This window comes from Rhododendron vialii, chromosome 7a (assembly GCF_030253575.1).
Source record: "Rhododendron vialii isolate Sample 1 chromosome 7a, ASM3025357v1".
NCBI lineage: Eukaryota > Viridiplantae > Streptophyta > Magnoliopsida > Ericales > Ericaceae > Rhododendron > Rhododendron vialii.
The window spans coordinates 35775092-35800854 of NC_080563.1; the positions used below are offsets into that span (position 1 = coordinate 35775092).

The following is a 25763-nucleotide window of genomic DNA, read 5'->3' on the forward strand; positions in this document are numbered from 1 at the left end:
TGAGGAAAACAACAGTTAACTATTTCTTCTATACTGAAAAGGTGAGGAATAGCGATCTACTTTAGAATTTAGTATTACGCAAAAATCAAGCAACCCAATTGATAAAAGACCACAGAGCTTGTCCAAATAATTGGCACAAATGATAAATTGCAGTTCTAGCAATCGTCCCCACCAGTAAAAACATCCTTCCATGCTAACCATAAATAATTTCCCATGTAACAACATATACATGTATCCAATCATTATTCGATCACAAGTTAGTAGAGAAACCAAGAAATTAACTAGCCTTAGAGCCCAGGCATAACCAAGAGGTAAAAAATTAACAATTCAAACATCTACTACAATGCAAACCATGAACGTTACCAAATTATGGGATGATTTACCATAAATGTCATGAGAGGAAATAGGTAAGAAATATAAAACATCCGAACAATGAAGTACAAGAAATGCCTAAATTAACAAGAACTAATCATAAGATGCAAGACACAGGCAAACGACGTGCCTACAGGTGGGACAAAATACTGCCATGAATTTAAAAACACTTTGCAGTACGATCATACCAAAACCTCTGATTCAGCATCTTCAAGATGTGCTGGAAGGCAAGGAAGTGAAGTACAGCTACCAGAGCCAGGTGCAAAACAGGAAACAGCTACCAAACCAAGCATCACTCATCAACACCAAAAAAGGGAACACCCAATTCAATTGCTGTCAGCAATAAGTTCAGCAAAAAGCGATTTATGACGTATCGGCTCACATCATATCTACAGCCACGATCTCATGTGCTGTAACAACATGCAACTGTCATTATCAGCTCAAAACCATATCCGCTGGAGAATGTAAACAAACTGTATCTGGACATTCTACAACAGCGTAGTGTAAAACCGTAAGAGATAATGGCCAAAGAAAAAGGAGTTTTTGGTTTGCAGTTTCCAGAATAAGTCTTACAGAGCCAATAGGAAGAAAGAAAGAAAAAAAAGAATCAGTCTTACAGATGACTTCTCAAAACCCGTTTAAAAAAACATATAAATCACCAACATTTCACAATATCTAAGAAAAAATGATTTTCGGGAGTAAGACAACCGATTTCTAATGTTTCACAAAACAAAGTATCTTTTACACAAATTATAAAACTTGTCTTCTAAAAAGTGTCAACCAAACAAGTCTCTGAAAAAAATTCAGTGAAACTGATTCTGAAAACTGTGAACAAACAGTGGTGGAAAGTCTAGCCAAGTAAAAAACAAAAAGCATCTATGTCCGTCGTGTGTCCAACCTCATTCACCAATGTCCAGCCCAGCATAACAGGTTCTCACTATAATTGGGTCTACGGTGGGTGGTTCAGCAGCTTAACAGCATCAGCCACACGTTAAGGCACGAGGACAGCTCCAACCATCTTTTAGGTCATCACAGCTACTAAGACTCCTTTCCCAACCCAAATTTGATAATCAGCACAAAAAAGGATGGTCAGGTGAAAAGTCAGAATCCCAATGGGACTTCAGTCACATGTAAGTCGTAACCCTTACCAAAGATGAAATCATCAGAGAAATCTGTAAAACATCGTAATGTCCAACCAGCAAGAAATGACATCGACCAACCGGCAAGAAATCACATCGACCAACCGCAAAGTAAAAAACAGCATATCAACGGCTGCTACAGCATCAGCCATTCAGCTACATTCACTCTACCCCTGGATGCAATATAGAAGGCCAGAACATGATCCATGACAAGTTTTAAAAATTTCAGTAACCTGAATTGACAATTACCCTACATACATTGGATTCAGAATAAGAGTGGCCAAACCAAGCAAAACCATAGCACCAAACCCAGAAATATCAAAGTGCAATAATACCAGCAAACTTAAAGGAAGCATCAAGTTCAAGAACAAAATAGTCAACCTTAAAAATCTTTCACGAACATACAATTCTAGCAATCAATAAACTGGTAGCAACATTGACACTCGATTGAAATGTCCTCTCAGGAATAGCCACAGACCACAGCTGAGTATGATATGGCATACGGGTAAGAGAAGCATCACATGGTATACCGCCCCTTCATTCCTACAAATACAAGAGAATACAAATGACAAACCAAGCCACAAACTTCCGGATGTGATTAATCTAAAAAACAAGGTTCATTACTTACATCAGCATCAGAATGAGGAGATGGGCTACGAGAACCAGCACGTCTACCACCACGTGGTGAGACACTCTTTGGAGTAGGAGAGCTTGCTTTGCCATTGCGTCCGTCTGGACTGCCACCCCTAGATGGTGGGGTCCTGCGTGGAGAGGGGCTCCTCCGAGGACTAGGACTACGACGAGCAGGGGACGCACTTCAGAACACCCACATAGCATTATACAACACTTCATAAGTTGAACATGTAGAAATTTAAAGAGTAACAGCAGAATACCTTCCATAAGACCGACTTCGACCACGCCTTTCATCATCATATTTGCCTCTTCCACGTTCCTTGTGATAATCAGGACTTCCACTGAGGCTCCTGCTTCTACGACGATAATCTCTTTCCCTTCCTCGAGGCTGGTCACGATCATATCTTCCCCTACTTCTGCTACGACTTCTCCTCCTGGAATCCCTACCCCTATATTCATCCCTATACCTGAAATTTTTCCCGACATGAAGATGTCCAATTATACACATACAACAGTATGCAAGACAACAACAAAAGTTAAACAATCAATGGTTATCAAACAACAATAATTCAAAGGTATGAACGAACACCTGGTGATTAAACATGGGCTAATTAGTTTAAATACATGATTCTGCTCCCAAAACTTAGCAGAATCAATGGAAGGAACCTTTGAAGATTTAACTACAACTCGTGAAAATAAACTTAAGTTCCAACAAACTGAGTGATCTTACTAACTACTATCTTCTTAGTGGTTAGTAGGAAATCATCCATGATGCAGAAGAGAAAATAGAGTTCCCCTGCCCCCAACTAGGGATAGAAACTTGTCCCAGTTTGCCAAGTACCTGCCCATAAATTGATGGGACATAGCAAATTGCCTACAATAAGAATAAGACATCCAAAGGGTACACTTCCCGACTCTGAAAGTACACATAGGAGGTACCTCGGCTCCAACCATTCCCCTTGGAAGGAGTTACGTTTGCAGCTATCCAAATGCAGATAGCATGGAATTTGTTTTAACTCTATCTGTCAACAAGAAGTTATTTAAGTGTTGCTCTCAGTTATGGAAGTCTACACTCCAGACCAGCTCAGAACTTTTTGACTGGCTGGCCCATCCCATCAACAAGAAGTTATTAAGTGTTGCTCTCAGTTATGCAAGTTTACACTCCAGACCAGCTCAGAACCTTTTGACTGGCTGGTCCATCCCAACACAATCTTCTCTAATCTTCACCCGCCCCACCTGCAAAAGGTTCATGAGAAGCTATATAGGGGCACCCAATACAGGATATGAATCATACAAGGTTTACTAAGAGCAACACACCGGATAGCATCCTTAATCCTCTTACAAAACATATAAAGTTAATCATTATTGTAGGGGAGATAAGCTGGTCGAATGTGAAAAGAAAATGTCCATGGGCACATCATTCCAAATGTAACACAAAATATGCAAATTAGAAAGGATAAGTAATTCCGCACCCCCATAACCCAAACATTAAAAAGGAAAATACTAATAATGAAGTCCATACCTAGGCCGAGGACTGCGGCTTCTTGACCTTTCTTTTGACCTCGATGCTGATTCCACTATCCTCCCTTTATGGCTGAAAACCAAAACCGTGCAAAACATCTAAGCTACAGTTAAAAAGCATCTACAAGAAACACTGCCAGATTGAGAGAAAGAGTGAGAGCCCCATTGGTTGGGGCGCTTGGGGCGTTTGCAACCATTTCCTCGAGTCTGGGGTTCGAGCCCCAGCAACTTCCCCCATCCCTTTCTTACCTACTGGCAAAAACAAAAGAAACTTTGGCACATAAGATAACAATCAGATATACAGGACTCAGCAAGTGCCTCAGAGGGATGTTTGAGCCAATTATCTTTTAGATTCTGAATTGAAGTTCACAGATTTTTGGATTATAATCAGAATCTGAAAAAGTGTTTGAATCCCTAAACTGATTTATTAGGATAGGCCTAGGGTGACCTCGACTCACTGGCCGGTCATTAGACCTTTAACCCACGGGTTTGGATCGTGACATGGCGCGTGTCATGTTACATGCTAGAAAAGTAGCTCTTCAATTTTGGGCTGAAGCCGTTTCCAACACGTGCTATGTCATAAATCGGGTTTATCTGCGACCGGTACCATGAACACTCCGTATGAGCTTTGGAAAGGGAGCAGATGATGCATCAGACTCTAGCAGTCTAGCTCTACGACAATGAACAAGACAATAAAGAGCCAAAAAATGAGGAACAAGAAGGTGATGAGTAGGATAATGTGCAAAATAGGTTTTGCAGAGAGTGTGTGGATCTATAATGAGACTCTAAAGAAGCTCCTCTAGCGAATAGTACACTCAGCACATCACTTCGAATTAGTAACAGGCACATTGATAGTCAAATTACCAATTACATTAAGTACATTATAAAATGAAAGAGACCATCAATCACAATAAGGGACTCACATTTTTTCAGCACTGGGTCCATACTTAGCAAATTGAACCATTATCTCTCTGCCATCAACCACTCGTCCTGACAAAGAAACGCAGATGCATAAACCACCAACCTCTCCACTTATCCAAAATCTAGAAATTCCTTCGTAAACTACATTATAAGTTCAGTACATACCATCGAGCTTCTCAACCGCCTTCTGGGCTTCATCAGCATACTTGTAGCGAACAAAAGCAAAACCTCGTGAATCACCAGTCCTAAGTGGTATTACATACCCACAGTTGCACGAACCAATGAGCCCAAATTAAAAACGATTAAAGAAATGCATCCTTACAATTATGTACACTTAGTACTAATTGTACAACAAGGTACAACTGAAATCAGTATTGAATATTCGAAATGGTATTTAACACACTTCCAGAAATCTCCCTGGGTGCCCTTCCACATAGTTAATGAAACCATGCTCTCTTACAGTTGCAGAAATCACCTCTACTCTCCATAGTTTTTGCCCCAACAAACTTGGCTTCTATACTCTCCTCGCAGACTGTTGGCCTCTCTATATCTTTTGGTTATTTCCTATCAGGAGGAGAGTCACATCACCAGCAGTTTAATTGTGATTAGGGAGGGAAAAATCACTCAAGTTCACTCTCCCCCTTCTAAAGTTCGCATATGCACAATTTGTATAGCATAGATACACTGCTTATCATACTGACATTCAAACACAACTCCAAAACTATCTATTATTTATTGTGACTCTGATCTTCACTGGTACTGGGATATTTGATTGACATCATATCTAGAAATGATTCCATCATACATTTTAACCCTAGATAGATTTCAGTTTTCCACTCTTTTCAATATAAAAACTCAATTACGGTTCAAGGGACATCTTGATCTAGAGAAAAATGCAAGCAACCTTTTGAGAGGGAAAACGTTTTTGCTTCCCTTTAAGCTGAGGCTGGGCAATAGGCAATAGCAGATAAGCCAAGATTATGAGGAACAATAAACCATTTCTTCAATTCCTCAACCTAATACTAAAACAGGTGATTTTATCCTTGGCTTCAGATATCCCTATCAGACCACTTGTAATTAGGGGGGAAAACCTGGAATTTGAAGTAACACGTATCGAATATCCTTCAAATGAGATGGCAAACCAAGTATTTCTTTTCTTTTCTTTATTTCATTTTGTCTACATGCAAGAAACCTATCTACTCTAGCCTAATCAAAGAGGTAGGGAATGGGACCCTACAGTGAGAATCGAACCCCGGACCTTGTCCTGGTAAAGAATAAAGAGATCGCCTTACCACTTGGGCTACCCTTTGTTCTATGACAAACCCTTTTGAAGTTCAAAAATTAGAAACCTAATTAGATGAAAAAGAAACAGGAAAAAAAGAGGGCAAAATACACAAACTAGTGTATATGGTATGCGTGTGAGTAGAGTATCAGACCTCCTGTCTCTGGGGATGAAAACGTCGACGACCTTCCCGTACTTTTCGAAGAGGGGGAACAAATCGTCTGCGCTGGTTCCTATCGAAACAAAAATAAGATTAGATGAGAATTTCCAAAAAAATATCAAAAATCAAAACAATAAGTGTGCAACCGAAAATTGTTTGTGTGAAGATTGGGGGTAATTACGGAAGGTGATGTTGAGGACGAGGAGAGAGTAGGTGTCTTTGATGTCTGGAGGGCCGGACCTTCCGAAGTGCGACATCTTGCTCGGAGGAGAGAGAGAGAGAGACGGCTAGGGTTTGGGTTAGGGTTGCTGTGGGGAATATGGGTGGGGGAAGAAAGGGGCTGATGAATTGAACGAATATACCCTGCGTTCGGTTAGAGATAGATGGGCTGGGTCGGGTCTGCTTCACCCTATAAGTTGTGGACCACAGTCCCAACATGTTTGTTTTATGGGGAGAAAAAAAATGACGGCCCAGGACGTGTTTTGATAATTAATATCTTCAAGGACATACTAAGAATAATTGTTAATGCTGAAAATGTCTTTAGCGGGTATTAATTATCAAAATATGTCCTTGGCCATCATTTTGATTTTGATACTCTTTTTTTTTTTAACGTCACTCCCTTGTAAGTGTATTTTTACACTAAAAATACACTTATAGGGGAGTAGCGTTAACAAAAAAGAGAGTGGCAAAATCAACAGCCTTATTCTTATTCTAGTTTTATTCAAATTTGTCAGTCTTGCGCGCAAACTTGTACTCCATATTATTGATTCGTCTAACTAGAGAAATCAGAAAAGTAAAAATTCTGACTTCATACAAGTTTTTTTTTTTAAATATTCAAAAAAATCCCAAAAATAACTTTATTGGGGTTTTCTTAGATAAATGTGCGTAAATTCATAATTTTCTATTTTTCTAATTCCTCTTATTGAGACAAACCAATAATATATAAAAATTTGGCATAAAATTAACAAATGCAAAAAAAAAATTTAAATAAGGACAAACAAAAAAAGTAGTAGTCTACAACTTAAGGCCACGTTTGATAAAGCTCTTAGGAGATGGGATTTGATTACTAAGCCGAAGGTATTAACAATACTGCATTTGGTTTCCAAAATTGGTTCGGATTTGTAGTCCGTTGGGATGAGGAAGCTGGACTTTAAAGGGTATTAGCAATACCCCGTGGGACTTAGTATTCATAGTCTGAACCCAACCATTTCTCATTACCAATTTCTTCTATCAATCCAATCTCATCATCTAATCTCATCCCAAACAAACATACTCATTATCAATCCCTTCTCATTACCAATCCCTTCTCATTATGAATCTCAATCATAATCTCATCTCCTTACGAATCACATCTATCTATTACTGTTATCAAACGAGGCCTAAAAGTTAGCAAAAACGAGGCCTTAGTATTTGCTGGGTAAATCCGACCCATTAGTCATCCCTAAAATGAATCCCCAAGTCCGCCCGAGAGGAAAGGGATCTTCTACAACTACATACACAACACACTCACATAGCTTGTGGGGATATGTGAGTGAGTTGTGTGCGGTGTTTATGGTTATAATTAGGGGTGTGTGCGGTGTTTATGGTTATAATTAGGGGTGTGCACGGGTCGGGTTCGGCCCCCGACCCCGACCCGACCAGTCGGTTATCACTTTTTTGGGACCCGAACCGAAGGAGGGGGGATACCCGTCCGTGTAACCGATTTTTTTGGTTGGGTCGGGTCGGGTAAGAAAAAAACAGCACCTTAAGCCCCGAACCGAAAACTGATTTTTTTGGAAAGGTCTACCCGTACCCGACCGAACCATATGTTCGGCCCCGCCCGAAACCCTCCTTTACCTGCAAACTAAGGTAAAGGATGACCCCTCATTCTCATCCGGGCGCAACCCCCTTCCCCCTCTTTTACCTGCATCCAATCGGGACCTTTGTGAAGAGCTCCGAAAACAAAGAAACACAAGGCCCACTAAAACTAAAAGGCCAAATCCAAGTGGTCTCGTTGTTATCAAAGCTTCCAATAAAAAACCCACTTGCTAAAATCATATTTTATGCATTAAAAAAGTATATACCCTCAACTTGCAAAAAGCGATACAGAGAATCAGATGCGAGAAAATAACAGTTTAGTAAAAACTCCAAATTTCTCCTTTGCAAGTTCTAACATTGAACAAAATCCAAGTTTGTTTTTTATCCCAGGGCTCTAGCCCAAGCAGTCATGGAGGTGGCCTTGGCACTAGGAAAGTTTGAAGATCGAATTGGTGGAGTAACAACGAGCCACAGTTTTAACCTTCTTTTTTTTTTTTTTTTTCCATTTGTTAATGGAAAATTTTCAAAAAAACTCCTAAACTTTCAGGAACTTTACAAAAAAATACATGGACTTTAACTAATGACAAAAAGACACTTGAACTTACTATTCTGTTAATAAAAAAGCCCCCGCCTTCCACTTCCGTCAGTTTATAACGGATGGAATTAACGGAAGGTGTAAACATCCCCCCCCCCCCCCCCCCCCCTCTTTTTTTTTTACTTTTTACTTTTAAAAATTACTTTTAACTCTTTCTGTTTTTAGTAGTAAATAAATAAGCAATAAAGTTTTTTTTTTACTATTGATAAAAAATTACTTTAACCTCATTTTTTACTATTTTTAACCCTCCCTTTTTTTTAACTTTAACCCTCAATTTTTTTTAGAAATTCAACTCCACCCCACTAATCAACCGCCAAAGCCCTAGCCCCCATTTCGAAAATAGTTAAAAAAACGATGATGAAAGTAATTTTTTAAAAATAGTAACAAAAAAACTTTATTGCATATTTATTTATTACTAAAAAAGAAAGAGTTAAAAGTAATTTTTGAAAATAAAAAATAAAATGAAGGTTAAAAAAAGGGGAGTGATTTTCACACTCCCCTTTTGATAGCCACACTCTTTTTTTTTTAGTATTAAAAGTGTATGAATTTTTTTTTGCTAAAAGACAAAAAGGGAGTATCAATGAAGGAAGCATGGTAATGTGCACAGAAATTGAATCGGGTCTCAGGGCCTGCCTTCTCTAATGCCATCTGGCTTTGATTTGAGAGCATAGTTTCGCGGCAAAGCAGGTATAAGGGAGGCCACTGTTTCAGTGGTATTCTGAGAGCAGCCACTTTGTGTATATTGCCAAAAGTTATGTCTGTCTCCAATATATCCTCGCCTATACTCCCAATGATTGGAGATAGGCCTGTCAATGAACCGGATCCGATCCGAAAAATCCTGATTCGAATCCAGATCCGAATCCGATAATGTCGATCCGATAATCTGAATCCGGTAATTCAAATACGGATCGGATCAGATTAAATCCGTTATCAATCCGAATCCGAACTTTATTTTTTTTAATTTTTTAAAAAAAAAGAGTAAATTTTTTATTTTGAAAAAAAAATGTTTAAGAAGTTGTATTTTTTTTTTACATTTTTATTTTAATTTTTTAAAATTTTTTTCGGAAAATATATATTTTTTGAAAAAAAAATTATATTTTTTTGCTAAAATTTTTGAAGTAAAAAAAGTTTTCGGATTGGATCCGAAGTTTTCGGATTCGGATCCGGATTATCACTATCGGATTCGAGTCTTATCGGATTTGAATCGGATTTGGGTCTTATCGGATCCGGATTGGATTCGGATCTGTCGGATCCGGCCCATTGACAGGCCTAATTGGAGACTACATGGATTTTGTTGTTGTTGTTGTTGTTGTTGTAAAAGATAAAAATGGAGTGTGGTTGTAAAACATAGGAGTGTGAAAATCATCTCCTAAAAAAAAAGTAATTTCAAAATTCTGAAATTGGGGCTAAGGTTTTGGCGGTTGGTTGTGGGGTTGATTGGTGGTGTGGGGTCGAATTTTTGGAAAAAAAAGTGGGGCAGAGAAAGGGAGGGAAATGTAAAATTTGAAAGTAAAAAAAAGGAGGTTATTTTTGTAAATAGTAAAAAATAGGGTTAAAATAATTTTTGATAAATATTAAGAAAAAAAGAATTTTGTTGTATATTTATTATTACTTAATAAAAGTTAAAAGTAATTTTTTGAAGTAAAAAGTAAAAAAAAGAAGAAGGAAGGTTAATGTCTTCCGTTAGCTCCATCCGTTACAAATTAACGGAATTGGACTGTGGGGGCTTTTTTGTTAATAGAATGGTAAGTTAATGTATCTTTTGGTCATTAGTTAAAGTTCAGGGATTTTTTTGAAATTTTTTTTTTTGTTAATCCTAATCTACTCTATCATAGGGGATTTGGGAAGGGAATATGTCCTTACGGAAATCGAACCCTGCTCATGTGCATAAGAGTACAAGAGAGACACCAACTGTACTTCACTCTGTTTGCGAGCCCCTTTTTATCTTAGTATATAACCACTATTCTATTACTGGCAAAAAAAGAACAAAGAAAACTCCCAAGCTTTTGGCAATAGAGACAGTGTCAGCCAGGGTGCCCTTTTGTGTACAACTAAAATACACTAAAAAATATTTGAGAAGAAAATGCAATCACTTTCAGATTGCTACAGTTAAGGAACATCAAGAGAGTGTTTCATTATTCAACTTTTCCAACCTATCAATTTTTCCACCCTATCAATGGAGGAATTATGCATAACATGGTCTTTAGTCCAATGTGTAACTTGACTAGTTGTGAAATAGTAATAAAATTAAGGACCGAGCAATTTCAATAGCCCCAAGTGCTTTTTGCTATTATAAAAGTTGAACATGCGAAATTTGAAGAGTAAACATCATATATTTGCTATCATACTCTCATTTGATCAGTCCTTCACGGATGTTCTAGAGACAATTTTTATGGTGAATTTTTTATTTTAAATTATGGAAAATTCACAATGAAAAATAGTGAAACATAGGAAAAACCATAAAAACTAGAATTTTGCACAACGGTTTGAGAGAGATTTCATGTATTTGAACGGTAAACGGTAAACCAAACACAAGCACGCCAGAGACTATAAAAGGATGGGAAAACCTTGACGGCTTGACACTTTTTGGGAAGGTAGCTTGGGTGAGATGTCTGCAGGGTTGCACAGGATGACAAGATAAGAAAAAGTAAAAAATCTAGAAAAGAAAACTTGTGGCTGCAAATTGCCTGCCTCAATTTCTTTATACCCACTCAGCTTCATCCAATCTCAAAATTCCCCCCCTCTCTCTCTCTCTCTCTTCCCATCATCTGTGAAGAAATCCTTCTGGTTGCCAACAATAAAAAAATCCCCAGAGATTCTCAAGCTCTTTCTTACCCAGAAAAGTGAAAACCATAGTGGAAAATAGATAAAAAAAAAATCATAAGATTAGTTACAATCTATTGCTGTTGTCTATGGTATTGGAGATTTTGGGCGAGAGAGATTGTTCAAATTTCAAATTTTGGGTGTCCTGGCATTTGGGTTTTGGAAACTTTGGGTGAAAGATTGTTCAAAGTTCAATTTTGGGTGTTTTGGGATTTGGTTTTTTGAAATTTTGTGAGAGATTGTTCATAATTCAAATTTGAGTGTTTTGGGATTTGGGGAGATGTCAAGTGGTGGGTGTACAGTAGTGTGGTTCAGGAGAGATCTAAGGGTAGAAGATAACCCAGCACTGGCGGCAGGAGTTAGGGCGGGGTCAGTGGTTGCAGTGTTCATATGGGCACCTGAAGAGGAAGGGCACTATTACCCTGGTAGGGTTTCTAGGTGGTGGCTGAAGCACAGTTTGGCTCACCTTGATTCCTCCTTGAGGAGCCTTGGTACCTCTCTCATCACCAAGAGATCCACTGATTCTGTGGCTGCCCTTCTTGATGTTGTCAAGGCTACTGGAGCAACTCAGCTTTTCTTCAACCACTTATATGGTCAGTCTCTCAATTTATTCCGATGGATCATGTTGATTATAAAAGTTGGCTTTAAAGTTAATTTATGGGGTTATAAGTTGACCAGTTTTTCTCATTTAAACGTTAAAAGATATTCTAGATATGTTTGAGTGTAAGATACCTTGTTCTCATGATTATCTGTTATTAGTTAAGTGAAATTTCTGTAGTTTATTATCATGGTAGACAGTAGATGAGCTCAATGTCTATAAAATATATTAGTTATTTTAAATTTTTTGCAAATCAGTAAGAGAGATCATTACATCATGTATGAAGTACAAAGTACAATCACGGGACACTACATCTGTTGTGTGAGAGTCCACGAGATAACAAATCCCAACAACCGAACTAACAGGATAAATAAACCCATCAAAGGGGCCACAATCACTATAAACCCAACTCAACTATAAGCCCCATTAAGGGGAGAAATAGCCCCAACAAATACAAAGGAAAGAACACCCACACGTAGATGGGAAGGCTTGAACTCCTGATCTTCTAGTGAGATACAAGAGTACTGACCAATTAAGCTAGCCCTAGTTGGTTTAGTTATTTTAATTTGCTAGACCATGATTATACAAGTAATTGTAAATGTTATTGAATATAATACCCTACATGAACACAAATTTTGACTAATCGATCTCTTTAATTCTTTAATTAATGTATACTCTAAATCATAGATCATGTCAGGTCTTGGAGCCTCGGACCAACCCACTTACGCTGCCATATGAGCAAGTTTCTTACCTACTAGGCTACACAATCATTGTTAGAAACATACTTTTGATTTTTAAGGCTAATTTTTTGTTGTGGTAGTGAATCTTTAATATCTATTTACATATCTTGTATTTTCCTTCGATGGCCGAATCTTTTACGATTCACGATTTGATGATCTTGCTTGCTGGAGACAAGGGAGACACATACAGGAACACGTCATTTCATAATGTTAAAAAACTTACTTTCATAGTTACAATTTATAAGAAACATCTGTTGTCCTTTTGACCAATCATCTCTTAATATTCCTATTAATCACAACTAAAACTATTTGCCAGCATGTTTTTTCTTTTTTCTTTTTGTCCTGCCCCCCGTCTTGTCTATGTCCCTATTAATTTGGAAAGTGTCACATGTCAGTATTTGTGTCTGTGTCTGTGTCTGTGTGTGTGCACGCGCTTCTTAGGCTATCTGTATATTTCCCATAAGACAATTGCAGTGTAATTTTTGCGTTTTGCTTCATTACTCATCACAGTAGAAACATATACAACTACAATGAACGTAGCCAATATTGGGTGAACCGCTCGACTCCTATTGTGCTTTTCACATCTTTCTTTTTTCTGCATCCATACATCACTAAATCTTGTGTTAGGGTTCTGCAATTTCTACATGGTTTGCTATTTATTTTCCTTTTGGAATTTAGTTAATTCTTGGTGCTCATGCTGCTCCTCATGTAGGATGGAGTCGTATCTTCTAGATATTAATTTATTCTTTCATTACTGGTGTTTTCTTTCTCATTTCTCAAGGGTGATAGATAGTTAATTCCTGTGGTTGTCTGTTTTTGTTAACTTTTATGAAGAGATTAACTCTTATTAATTCTACTTTGGGATTCTAGCATGTAAAAGCCACTTTCCTTTTAATGTGCATGTTAACTGTGTTCAACCCAAAGCAATTTGGATTAAAGCTTGTGGAGTTGAGTGGCGTAGTTGACTAGTTGAGTTCTTGTGAGTTGTGACATTATTACTGCCATCTAGGTTACTTGGTTTGCTTTTCATCTAATTATCTATGATGCTAAGCTAAGGTAACTTTTTTAAGCAATATGAGTCGATTTCCTGATTTCATAAGCTTTTGGTTGTGGTCAAATCCTTAGTACCTTAGCCAGCAGAAGTTAATTTGTTATTTTTGTGGCCATGGTCTCAACCCCATTTCCTTTTCTTGTTGCGGCAGACCCCTTGTCACTTATTAGGGATCACAGGGCAAAGGAGGCTTTAACTGCTGAAGGTATAGCTGTGCGTTCCTTCAACGCGGACTTGCTTTACGAACCTTGGAAAGTTCACGATGAAGAGGGTCGCCTGTTCACAACCTTTGCAGCTTTCTGGGACAGATGCCTTACCATGGCTTATGATCCTGAGTCTCCACTTCTCCCACCTAAGAGGATAACCTCAGGTTTGTTTTTCAAGTTTTCTCTTGAACATTCTCCTCTAGACCAATTGGATTGTCATATTTTATTTTGTTTTGTATGAGTAAAATGAATAGGAGATGGTGACATGCAAAGCAACAGAGACACTGGCAGGAATGTTGCAGACAGACTATTATCTATGCAACCATATAAAATGTTGCAGTATTATATGATGAGAAAACTTGTATTTTAACTGTTAGTACTAATAATGAGATTCTTCCTGGGAACTAAATGGAGGATATTTCGTAAGGACTTCCTTTGGTAGATGGGGGAAGAGTATTTGCTAATCCCTAACTCGAATTTTTTTTCCCGTTTAGTTTGTACAGCTGTGAATGTTGTAAATTTGTAATGAAGAGAATGTTGGTTATCAAGAGGTGAGAGGTGACGTCATGCCGGAACTAGATTCCTTGAAGACCTAATCTTTTTTAATGCGGCCTTTGACTTGGATATTATTGCTCTTGTTCAGTTCTGGTGTCATTACACTGTAGCAATTAAAACATCTTTCAATAAGGAAAATCGTTTCAGTTGGGAATAATTCAAGACAATAGGTACGAGGTTGGAATAAATATTCGAGAACTCTCACGCTAATCAAATACTATTTCAAAAAATTTGTCTTGTAGTCCAAGTTATCTAACACCTCTATGTTAGGTACTTCAACACAATTGTTCTTCTAGTAATAGCTCCTTTCAGAGTCTTACATTAACTTGTTTACATAGTTTGTACTGTCGTGCATTGATCACTTGCTTTCAGGTGAGGTGTTCAGATGCCGTCCAGATACACTAGTACTTGAGGATGACTCAGAGAAAGGAAGCAATGCACTTCTTGCTCGAGCATGGTCTCCCGGGTGGAGCAATGCCGACAAGGCACTTACTACCTTCATTAATGGCCCACTTATCGAGTACTCCAAGAACAGTAGGAAGGCCGATAGTGCCACAACCTCATTCCTCTCTCCCCATTTACATTTTGGGGAGTTAAGCGTGCGGAAGGTTTATCATCTTGTTCGCATTAAGCAAGTTCTATGGGCCAATGAAGGGAACAAAGCCGGTGAAGAGAGTGTTAACTTGTTCCTTAAGTCTATCGGCTTGAGGGAATACTCAAGGTACATAAGTTTTAATTACCCGCATAGCCATGAAAGGCCTCTTCTTGGTCACTTAAAGTTTTTCCCTTGGGTAGTTGATGAGGGATATTTTAAGGCGTGGAGACAAGGTAGGACTGGTTATCCGTTGGTGGATGCGGGCATGAGGGAGTTGTGGGCCACTGGATGGCTACATGATAGGATACGTGTTGTGGTGTCTAGTTTCTTTGTGAAGGTTTTGCAGCTTCCATGGATATGGGGAATGAAGTATTTCTGGGATACCCTTCTAGATGCAGATCTGGAGAGTGATGCTCTTGGGTGGCAGTATATCTCTGGTACTATCCCTGATGGCCGTGAGTTAGATCGTATTGACAATCCACAGGTACACTATTTTTGAGTTATTTTGGTTTATTTTGTGTTGGGTTTTCTGACACCTCTGGCTACAACATCTACAAAAAATCATCGTAACGAGTCATTTATTCATACTTCAGCTACCCTATCAATGAAAATGCTTGCAACTTTGTTACTTAACCGATGAAAAGCCTTTTCGTATCTTTCCTTGTACGCTTTCAATGAAGTGCTTTGATTTAAATTCAATGGATTGCTGATAGTGATAAAATGATCAGATTATCTCTTAATAGTTTCTGTATGTGCCTCATTCTGTTATGTCCTTTCTCTGAACCTTTGCATTTGAATGGCTGATTCATGTGAAACTGAAACAAAATGGTTTCATTAGTAGCAATCACAATGTGTTTTATTGATAGATTGGTGATGGCTGCTGCTGGTTTTCAATACCCAAGATGGAAAATTTGGTGAACTTTTGTTTTCCTGGTAGCAATTGTTTGATGTTAGTGAAATCAGTCTGGGAAACAAATATGAATTCCATTGAACTACACTAAGCTGGTAACAGAAACTACAGTACAACAATATTAGTGAAACTTCACAAAGCTGACAGAAGTTCCAAATATGTTGGTTTTTTTTTTTTTTTTCTTTTACAGTTTGAAGGTTACAAATTTGACCCTAACGGAGAGTACGTGCGCCGGTGGCTACCCGAGCTTGCTAGACTTCCTACTGAATGGATTCACCACCCTTGGAATGCACCGGAATCCGTACTCGAAGCTGCTGGAATCGAGCTAGGTTCCAACTACCCTCGTCCCATTGTAGGAATAGACGCAGCGAAAGCCCGGTTGGAAGAAGCACTTTTGGAGATGTGGCAACTAGAAGCAGCTTCTAGAGCTGCTCTTGAAAACGGAACAGAAGAAGGGCTGGGAGACTCTGAGTCAATGCCCATTGCATTTCCACCCGACATACATATGGACATGGACCATGAACCTATAACTACCAACCATAATACAGTTAGAAGGTATGAGGATCAAATGGTCCCAACATTGACTTCTTCTTTGTTGAGGGTTGAAGAGGAAGAATCTTCTCTGGATATAAGGAATTCCGTGGACAGTAGGGCAGAAGTGCCAACAAATATAAATCAAGCACCAAGGAGGGATGTATTTGACCAAGGAGCAGTGCACACTGTCCAAAACAATGTAAATTTGACACAAAATATTATGGTAGGGATACGGAATGCAGAAGATTCCACTGCAGAATCTTCTAGTAGTAGGAGAGAGAGGGACGGAGGTGTAGTTCCCGTGTGGTCTCCGTCTACTTCTAGTTACTCGGAGCAGTTTGGGGGCGAAGAAAATGGTTCCGGAACTAGTTCATCATTTTTGCAAAGGCATCCACGATCTCATGAACTCATGAACTGGACGCGGCTTTCTCAAACTGGGTAAGCAAACAATGAATAGTGAATCGTAATGCTTGTGGTATTGATTTTTGGCATTTTTGAATGTGATTGCAAATTGTTGTTTGTCTTAGTTGTTTCAAAGAAATTTGGCTCTGTTTCTTTCCCACAAATCTGTTCGTCATTTTGGTATTTTGGCATGTCCCAGGTTGTTGGTCCTTTTTCTAAACAAACCAAACCAAACCAAACCGAGCCTTATGTCCCAATCACTTGGGGCCGGCTACAAGTATACTGTTATTTAAGGTTTTCAAAACTTGGAATGCATTCAGAGTGAGAATAAAGGGGCAATATCGAAATTTGAATGCAATTTTTATAAAAAAAGAATCTCAAAAGAGACATCTCTTTAAACATGCAGAAGAACTAGAGAAACTAAATACTAATGTCACTTTTTATAAATAGCTACACGGTTCTCGTTTTAATGTGCTAATTTATGTGCTTGCCTTTTGTGTGTCCATAATTTTCTGAAGAAGTTTGAAACTTTATGCCTGCTAACAGGTAATGTTTCCACAATACAAAGACCACAAGCTGAGAGTTGGAGCAAATGCCGCGAAACCTGATCTTATACTGATTGGGATGGTGATCTATGCCATAATACATCGAAATCCGCCATTCCAGAAGACTAACAGAGTGCCAGATACCTCAGGTGTGAACTGTTTGAGCTACACTGGACCTGCCCACGTCACGTGACCAATAGTTAGCTTTTCCATTGTAAATGGACTTGGAATTGGTGCAGGTGCATCTCTACCCTCATCATGTATCCAGTGGAATCGTGTCTATAGCTCTGCTGTATAGTAGATGTTGTTCTCGTAAGGGGAGAAAAAAAAGTCAGATTATATGCTTTTTCATGTGGTTAAATAACAAAATCTGCAACCATGTTCATGTTATGTTCTTGGCTGATATACGACAAAGTGTCATGCTACATTCAGATTGTTTTTAATGTTCGTAGAGGCGAGTATCTCTAGTTCAGACTAGTTTGTGACAGTCTTGTAGCAAATAATTTCCTCTTTCATACGTTTTCATGCATCTTGTTCTCTCTTTTTTCTTGCCTTTTCTCCTTATCCTGGATAGGTTGGCCTCTTAATTTTTTAACTTCCATTTTGAAGATTTTCTTTTCTCGCGGTATGCAAATATTAAGGTATCCTGTCCTACTTATAGTGATATAGACTATTTAGTTAGATTGAGGGAAAAGATCTACTTGCGTACTGGAAAGGAAAAAGTATAGAAATCAAATAACAAATCTGCAATCAAATAGGATAGTAAACTGCAGCGGAAGATGGGAAATTAAATAATGAATCTGCAATCATGTTCATGTTCTTGGCTAATATATACCACAAGGCGTCATGCTACATTCAGAATTCTGTTAATTTTCCCAAGTTTACTGGTTTCAGAAGAGGCCTCATTATACAGATCATTGTATTTGATTTTGGTGCTTTCCTTTCATTTCTCTGGCGCTGGTACCCGGAGAATATTGTATGTCAAGGTCGCAGCTGTGGCTCCGAGAGTAGGGCCTACGACATAGACCCATAGGTCCTTATATACCCCGGAAACAATAGCAGGGCCTATGCTCCTCGCGGGGTTCATCGAAGCTCCCCAGTAATTTGCCTGCAACATTGGGAGGGATTAACTAACTTGGTATCCGCACTTTTATCCCGTCCGGGTGAACAGATCTTGAGCTAGATTACTGTCAGTCGATGGTGATGAAAAATTATAATGATGAAAACGTAGATATACTTATTTTTCTAAGACATGCATGGGCAGGCTGTGAAGCATGAATACGGATACATATACGATATAAAGACACATAAATATTGATATGGCGATGTGAGAAAATATACTGAAAAGTAGGATATGGGTAGAGCTAGGATAAGTCAAAGTAAAAATATTGTTCTAATTTCTAGCATATTAATTATTACATGTAATAGCAAGGAGAAAATCTTTTTCACGGCGGAGTTGTTTACGGCCCTAATCGTGGCCGTCCAAAAGTATTTTGGAAGGTTCGGATGTTAATGAAACTTTTTCTAGATCAGAAAAGTCCCTAGAAAAGTTTTATTAAAATTCGGACCGTTCAGAACACTTTTGGACGGTCGCGATTGATTGTTGCTGTAAAGAAGTTGTTCATGGTTAAGCCGTGAATAAGTTTCTTTCAATAGCAAGAATTGTTGAGAAACCTTTTTACTTTTAAATTTTTATTTTTATTTTTATGGATAAGTGTTGTACGTAAATTTACCTTGGCTTAGCTTATTTAAAATAAACTTCATGGGACGCAAGTATGACATTTTTTTGGAGAAATTCAAGTAAGCTTCTGTTCTTCCGATTATGGCTATCAACATTGAGAAAATTTTCAGTGCCGGGTGGGCACGGGCCACGTGGTGCCGAGCACGTATCTCAGTCGTCCAAACGTATTTTGGACGGTCCAGATTTGTTGGGCTTGAGGGGTGTTTTGGTAATTTTATACTAAAAAATTACCCAAACAGATGTGGGCCGTCCAAAGCATGTTTGGAAGGCCGAGATCGTGATTGGCATCATGCGGCCCGTGCCCACCCGGCACTGAAAAACTTCTCATCAACATTTCTCCAAATCATTCATACATAATGACGTATTTGGTGAGGTTTTCAACTCCATGCATGCAGCAGCACAATCAGAGTTTCAAAAAATATCACAGGGGCGTCAAGATAGTGACAATATTATCGATCTCTTTCTTTCTTTAGAGTTGTTGCAGTAGCTAGCTGCTCTTAATATATTAATAATTACATAACACCTATTTTCTCTTTTGGTCTTAATCAGCTAAAGAATTACATCCGCCTATTCTATACTATATAGTATTGCAGAGAACTCTGAGAGCACCAAGTGGTGTGAATTGATCAGGTTGTTATGAGAATCGTAAGTAAAACACGTGACATTGTTAGATGACATCAAAGATATTCCATAAGTCTTGTCGCCTGTGAAATCATCATGATTTGAAGTTATTATATTTCCATCGTCATAGAAACATGATCGCATTAGTGAGATCTCTGTGAACCCTAAATGCCAAAAACGGCATCAACGAATGATCTGTCGTTTCTGTACCAAAAATGTAATTTATAAAACAACGAATTAACTATTATTCCAAAGAATAACGGTTAGGTCCAGGATCGTTTGCGGGGAATAAAAAGCTAAGTTTCCAAACTAGTCTAAACTACAAGGGGTGCGAGTTTTTAAAAATGAAGCGAAGGGGGTGTAGTTGAAAAACGGGCAAAGTACAAAGGGTGTCTCTGAAATTTACGCTAATTTTATCCAAGAGTGTGCAAGAACCAAGAAGTGCCACCATCTTAATGTGATAATAGTGCACTAAATTTGATTATTGTTGAAAGAGAAAAGATTGGTTCTTGATTATTCAAAAGCCAAAATTTAGTTATTGGTTAAAGGGTTGCTAAGCTTGACTATACCATTGTGAGTCATATTTTAGACCAACACTTGCTAATTTTAGAAATCTTTAGTTATGGTTATGCAATTGGAGACACACTAAAGTCTAAGGAACACCAGCTTAAGAGATCATCAAGAGAATGGTACGTGGGAATTAAAACAAAACAGTGAGGGTGGTAATCCGAATAAGAAGACGTTTCTGTCAGCACAGTCAAATGAGGCTTGTTCGTTTTGGGTTTTAAAGGAGGTTTGAGTGGAGAGAGATAGATAAAATGTATTGGGAACCGTGCACAGAGATTTTAAAGCCCCCAACCGAACAAGCTCATGGTGATATCAGACAATGGAAAAGTACTGTATTGCCCAAGGAGCTGCGGTCAACCAGGACATATAGCAAAGTACTGTATTGCCCAAGGAGCCAGAGGAAATCATGAGTACAGCAAATATTTTTGGGATAAAAGAAATACCTTTTGTAATTGGTAATTATGTGCATATGAGAAACATCGTTTAGAACGGACTGTACTTTCAATTTGTTAATTCGATAACTGTTCATATTGTAGCTCATCTTTCTATCGTTATTTTTTGTATGCGTATTCATCGCCAATAGTTTAAAATCCTGGCTCAACCCCTAGTCATACTACATTCAAAATGTTCTTAATATTCCGAAGTCGAGTGGTATCATAAGAGGGCTCAGTATACAACTCATTAACGTATATGATTTTAGTGCTTTCCTTTGATTTTTTTGGCTTGGGTACCCGGAGAACACCATAAACCAAGGTCGCAGTTGCGGCTCCAAGGACAGGGCCTACGACATAGACCCATACGTCCTTATATTCATCGGCAACGATAGCAGGGCCTATACTCCTCGCAGGGTTCATTGCAGCTCCAGTAATTTCCCTGCAAACATTTGGATGAAATTAACTTAGTTGTATCCACTGTCGTTCTCCTATCTGGCCGAACAAATTTGAGCAAGATTATTGTTATTCGATGGTTATGAAATGCCTTGATGAGAAAGAAATTGTCGTGGAAGTTCATTTACCCGGCAACGATGATATTAAACGCCAGTGTAGCTCCAATTGCAACTCCTGAGAGCGTTTTGTGCTGTTTTTATCATTTTCAAGATGGAAATCAATGTACATATATATATGTAATTCCACGAAGAGGGTGTAAGATCATACCGCTCTGTGATCAGTGGCGATCCCGGAAGAAGTGAAAGTTAGGAGAAAAGTGATGATGTACTCCCAAGCAACAGCTTGTAGAGGAGTAGTTGAGCTGGAGTACTGAGTAGAGCGGGCTTTATATCGGGTTGGTGATGGAACGGTACTCTAAGGTTTAGGCATGCTAGTGTCGAACCAATCAGCTGGGCCAAAATATACGAGGGCGCCTGCATCCCAATTCCAACTTGTTAAGACTATGTCCTTCATCCACTCTAGTAGTCGAGTTTTCACCCACTCTCGTAGCCAAAATATATACTCGAAAAACTTCATAGAAAAACGTTCACAATCTAGCGTTGGTAGAACTATATTCGTCGTGCATGGGCCGAAATTAAATGAATACAGTGATGTCAGTAAATTGCACTACAATCTGTAACGTTTTTTGTGCTTAGGAAACTACTTACAGTGATTTATATATGGATGAGATTAATTCCTAATGTGACCCACGAGACACCGTCGTCGTTGAATGGATACTGTACCCTTCAACTTTGAATCTTTATATTGATGATGACATTCTCTGTGAGAACTACGAAATGAACGTTAATATCCCAAAACCGGACAAAATTGGACCAAACTGGATAGGTTCACGCTGGACCTGAGCTCCGTCCCTTCATATTTTTTTTTGCACTCTTTGCTAACCTAAAGAGGTTATCCTTCTTCAAAGATCAATAGACAATAGAAAATTTACCCGCCCCAAAAAAAGAGAGTGGATAATGGAAAAAAATGTTACATGTTTCCATGGTAACCTCCCAGCAACAGCGAAGCCGATGGTGGCTGCAGGGTTGACATAGGCACCCGAGATATGCCCAAGAGAATATTTAACCACCATCAAAGCCAGACCCCAAACCATTGCTGTTCCCACAATTGTAAGCGGGTTTTCTCTGTAGGCGAGGGCCGAGGCGCAACCCACAAACACGAAAATGTAAGTTCCCAACATCTCTGCAACAATCTGTTTACACAAACCAATAACTCTGTTGTTAGTAGATGGACATATAGTAAGAAGTTGGTTATAGATGTGTAATGGATTTGGCTTCTCGACGGTCTGGGTTTGGGCTGCAGAGAGCAGTAGTTCTTGTAAATCTTGATCCTCCAAAAGTGTTTTCAATGGTTCAAATTTGTTTTATGAGTCTTTTAACAAATCTGAATCATTGATTGCCGAGATGGACAACCGAAATGCAACTTTTTCCTGTAGACCGCAGAAAAGTTGGATCTATTTGTAATCAATGCTGAGTTTTCGAGACAAACCTTCTGGAACATACTCAGAGAAACGGCGGTACTGTGAGTGGCTGATTCTTGGGCATTTCTTGGTTTTCCTTCTTCTTCGAAAGAGAGTTCACTAAACCAACTGTTTTTCAGGGGAAGGGTAACGATTTCAAATGAAAGTGCTCGATCCATGAGTGGTGTTGGAACTATTCTGGAACTTTCCATGAGGCTTTGCCTTTTGAAGTGCTAGCAAATTAAAGTACTTTTTAAAGAGAATTAACAGTTCAAAATATTGTACCATTACCAGGTCAAAATATTCTTCTTTTGGTTCGCTCCTTGCCATCCCTGGTTTTTGTTCTCTCTCGGATTCTACGTGGCAAATGATTATCTCGTGGCTTTGCTTTCGTTGTGATGCCGTCTTTTCTAGAATCCGTTTAAACTCTGTATTATGTTTCAGAGGTTATTAATTTTTTCTTCACCGCTAAAAAAAACAGGTCAAAAGTACTTAATTAAATGTTAGGGAACCTCTTTTTTGTTTTGTTTTGTTTTTGTTTTTGTTTTTGTTTTTTTTTGGGGGTGGGGGGTGGGTTTGGAATGTGATTTCTGATTCTGATGCCTTTAGATACCCATTAATAATTTCTAATGTTTGGACTAGAAAATCAGTGCTGAGAAATAGTAAGAAATGCTGATAGATAATTTCTCTTAATGTTTCCTATCAAGTCAAAATCTTTTGAAGAGGATTCTCTTAATTCAACCATGTTCTGTTTCTCACAGAAAATGGCGAGATTGGGTTAAAGTCGGCGAGGACCGAACTTTATTTGTTGCGTACCTTTAAGAACACAGAAATTATCCTTCAGAATACAAACAATTATATCACCCATTTCACAAACACTCTTACGCAACGGTGTGCTTGGGTTCTACTATACACTTATGTCTTTATGTATAAAAGCGGGCGTGGTTATAGATTTATTCATAATCTGCCATAGTCAAGGATCATCATGCACTTTCTACGATTACAAATGCTGATGGCCGGTGATATGGAGACGTCGCATATTTATCAGGAAAGTAAGCGATGTAGTCTACGAGTTAGCAACTTATGTAGTTTGTAACGCTTTCGATTTTTTCTCTAGTGTTCCTTCTCATATTTTTACCACTTTTATCTGAAAGACTGCAGTACCCCAAGCTGTGATGACAACTCTGATCAGTATAAATAATCTAGATTCCCTGTGAATTTAAAAATAAATGAAGATAACAATTTCATACTCTATAAAAAAGAAATAGGGCAATTTCATCTGTTGCCGGGTAACGTATTACATTTCCAGCGACAGGGATAGATTATTCTGTTATGATGCAAGGCTCAATTTAGATTTTAATTTCACATTCAACGCTGGTCATTTGAAAGAAACTATCTAATACAGGTACTACTCCTATAATATTTGGGAAGATTAGTTTAGTTTTAATTTAACTTAATTCAAATTGGCTCATATTTGTCTTTTTACTAAGTTTCATAGTTTTGGGTCTAAATATTTGACTAAAAACTAAAAAGAGTCACTGACAAACCAACTAGGCAACTTTTTTTTTTTCTCTCTGCTCAACAAAGATTTTTTTTATTAATCATTAAAAGGATTTATAATGATTAAAAGGAACGCGGGCACAACAGCATCACAACCAAAGCCAAAAATCCCAACTAGGTTGACACCAAAAGCAAGGATAATCATATGCCACCCATGCCCCCGAGGAAAGAACAATAGGTGGCAGGATGCCAACCAAGGAAGCAAAACCAAAATCCAATAAATAATGAAGTAAGATTACATGAACAAAAACTCCCAGCTAGCTAGCCACAGAATATGTAAATATAGGACCAGCAACAGCAGTCAGTACGTGACATCTCCAATGTAGGTAGCAGCAACCAATCTGGAACAACAAAACCATCGAGTACTTGACATGGTGACATCAGAATACAGATATAGATCCTCCTCATCAGGTAAACCAAAGAAAACTCACCCAAGTAGACCCAAAGAGCCAGCCCAAAACTAGAAAACTAGCAACATGTGGAATGAGAGGGGAAGAAGAGAAAAAAAAAAGAAGGGGTGGAAGAGATGGACGAGATCTTTAACGAAGAACGTGAAGGCAGAAGGGCAGTAGAGATGGACCGGAGGTGAGGGATAAAATCAACAGACGGTGAAAGGGAGCGAAGGTTCAGAAGAGAGGAGACAACGAAGGGCCTGAATCTCTTTTGTTTTGTTTTGGTAACTTAAGATTTTATTAAGCAACCATTACAGGATCAAAGGGGCATACCCCAGCAAAAACAACCAAACAAGACACAGCCTTGTTGACTGCCATAGTCCAACCACAGCGACTAAGAAAAATAGAAACTAACAACCAATTACAACTGAAGACCAAGGGGTTGGCCTAGTGATTGTGGCATCCTTGACTAGGAAAAATGCTTGGGTTTGAGTCTTATCGCTAGCTATGAATTGCAGCACCCCTTCCCCTATCCCTTCCTATCGATTAACAAAAAAAAAAATCCAATTACAACCGAATCACAACTAAACTAGGCACAAGAAGAAGATCAAGGCCCAACAAATGTTTTGAAGAAAATAAAGAGAAGAGGACTCCGGGAAAAGAACAGAATCACTTTATATCCACTATCCAAAGCAAGGTATTTCTCATATTTACATTGCACTGAAAATTTTTCATCTACGTGTTGGGAAGAAGAAACTCCTCAATAAATAATCTTGAGAAGTTTTTAAAACAGTTGATTACTTGCTAATTGAGTTTGGGGATCATCCAAAATGCTGCAAATTCTGTAGGCAGTCCATGCAAACTAACGTGCTGTATTTCACTATGGGAAATCTGGACTTAGATTCTGGATTGGCAGGGCTGCAGGGTGTACAATGAGTGGCCCAACTAGACCTACTGAAGTGGCGGATGGGTTGGCAATTCAAACCTCGGAAACAAGTGATTTGGGACTGTATACCTTTTGCCGTCATGTGGACTGTGTTGAATAAAAGGAATGCTTATGTTTTTGAAATGAAAATTTCCTAATAGGGAGGAGACTT

The 25763-nt window shown here is 38.5% G+C and overlaps 2 protein-coding genes, 1 non-coding gene and 1 pseudogene across 10 annotated transcripts; 2 read left to right on the forward strand and 2 right to left on the reverse strand.

The window, feature by feature from the left end:
- Positions 1–359: 359 nt before the first annotated feature.
- LOC131332160 (serine/arginine-rich splicing factor SC35-like) lies at positions 360–6377 on the reverse strand. 6 transcript variants are annotated; one of them, XR_009201612.1, is made up of 11 exons: positions 6210–6370; positions 6023–6101; positions 4752–4831; positions 4589–4655; positions 3667–3738; positions 2405–2611; positions 2140–2305; positions 1893–2054; positions 1521–1684; positions 1271–1419; positions 360–782 (listed from the first exon to the last, which is right to left on the reverse strand). XR_009201612.1 is itself a non-coding variant. In XM_058366232.1 (8 exons), exons 1-8 carry the CDS (start codon positions 6283–6285, stop codon positions 2049–2051), a joined length of 753 nt encoding a protein of 250 aa, XP_058222215.1. In that variant the 5' UTR covers positions 6286–6377; the 3' UTR covers positions 1828–2048. The 6 variants fall into 6 exon arrangements, 4 of the variants coding, with proteins under 4 accessions (XP_058222215.1, XP_058222214.1, XP_058222217.1 ...); XR_009201611.1 differs by having other exon boundaries at positions 2140–2326; XM_058366232.1 differs by lacking the exons at positions 360–782; positions 1271–1419; positions 1521–1684 and having other exon boundaries at positions 1828–2054; positions 6210–6377.
- A 2621-nt stretch (positions 6378–8998) lies between these two features.
- Positions 8999–9106, forward strand: LOC131334934 (small nucleolar RNA snoR100). Its single transcript, XR_009202336.1, has one exon. It is a non-coding gene; the product is annotated as a small nucleolar RNA snoR100 (small nucleolar RNA).
- A 1903-nt stretch (positions 9107–11009) lies between these two features.
- Positions 11010–17898, forward strand: LOC131332161 (cryptochrome-1-like). 3 transcript variants are annotated; one of them, XM_058366237.1, is made up of 6 exons: positions 11155–11836; positions 13784–14002; positions 14766–15472; positions 16089–16739; positions 16782–16870; positions 17381–17898. In XM_058366237.1, the coding sequence occupies exons 1-6, from the start codon at positions 11524–11526 to the stop codon at positions 17382–17384; spliced, it is 1983 nt and encodes a 660-aa protein (XP_058222220.1). In that variant the 5' UTR covers positions 11155–11523; the 3' UTR covers positions 17385–17898. The 3 variants fall into 3 exon arrangements, with proteins under 3 accessions (XP_058222218.1, XP_058222220.1, XP_058222219.1); XM_058366235.1 differs by having other exon boundaries at positions 11010–11836; positions 16089–16870; XM_058366236.1 differs by lacking the exon at positions 17381–17898 and having other exon boundaries at positions 16089–16874.
- Positions 17899–20751: 2853 nt separating this feature from the next.
- LOC131332959 (aquaporin NIP1-1-like) lies at positions 20752–24647 on the reverse strand (annotated as a pseudogene).
- Between the last annotated feature and the right edge of the window lie 1116 nt (positions 24648–25763).

Bases quoted from the DNA above. Each gene is read 5' to 3' on its own strand.
- LOC131332161 (XM_058366235.1), top strand. From the start codon at position 11,524: ATGTCAAGTGGTGGGTGTACAGTAGTGTGGTTCAGGAGAGATCTAAGG. The intron at 14,003-14,765 runs GTTTGTTTTTCA...ACTTGCTTTCAG, and splicing joins ACCTAAGAGGATAACCTCAG to GTGAGGTGTTCAGATGCCGT. The intron at 15,473-16,088 runs GTACACTATTTT...TTTCTTTTACAG, and splicing joins ATCGTATTGACAATCCACAG to TTTGAAGGTTACAAATTTGA.
- LOC131332160 (XM_058366231.1), bottom strand. From the start codon at position 6,285: ATGTCGCACTTCGGAAGGTCCGGCCCTCCAGACATCAAAGACACCTAC. The intron at 4,656-4,751 runs GTATGTACTGAA...TTTCTTTGTCAG, and splicing joins GGCGGTTGAGAAGCTCGATG to GACGAGTGGTTGATGGCAGA. The intron at 3,739-4,588 runs GTGAGTCCCTTA...TTTGGTTTTCAG, and splicing joins GGACCCAGTGCTGAAAAAAT to CCATAAAGGGAGGATAGTGG.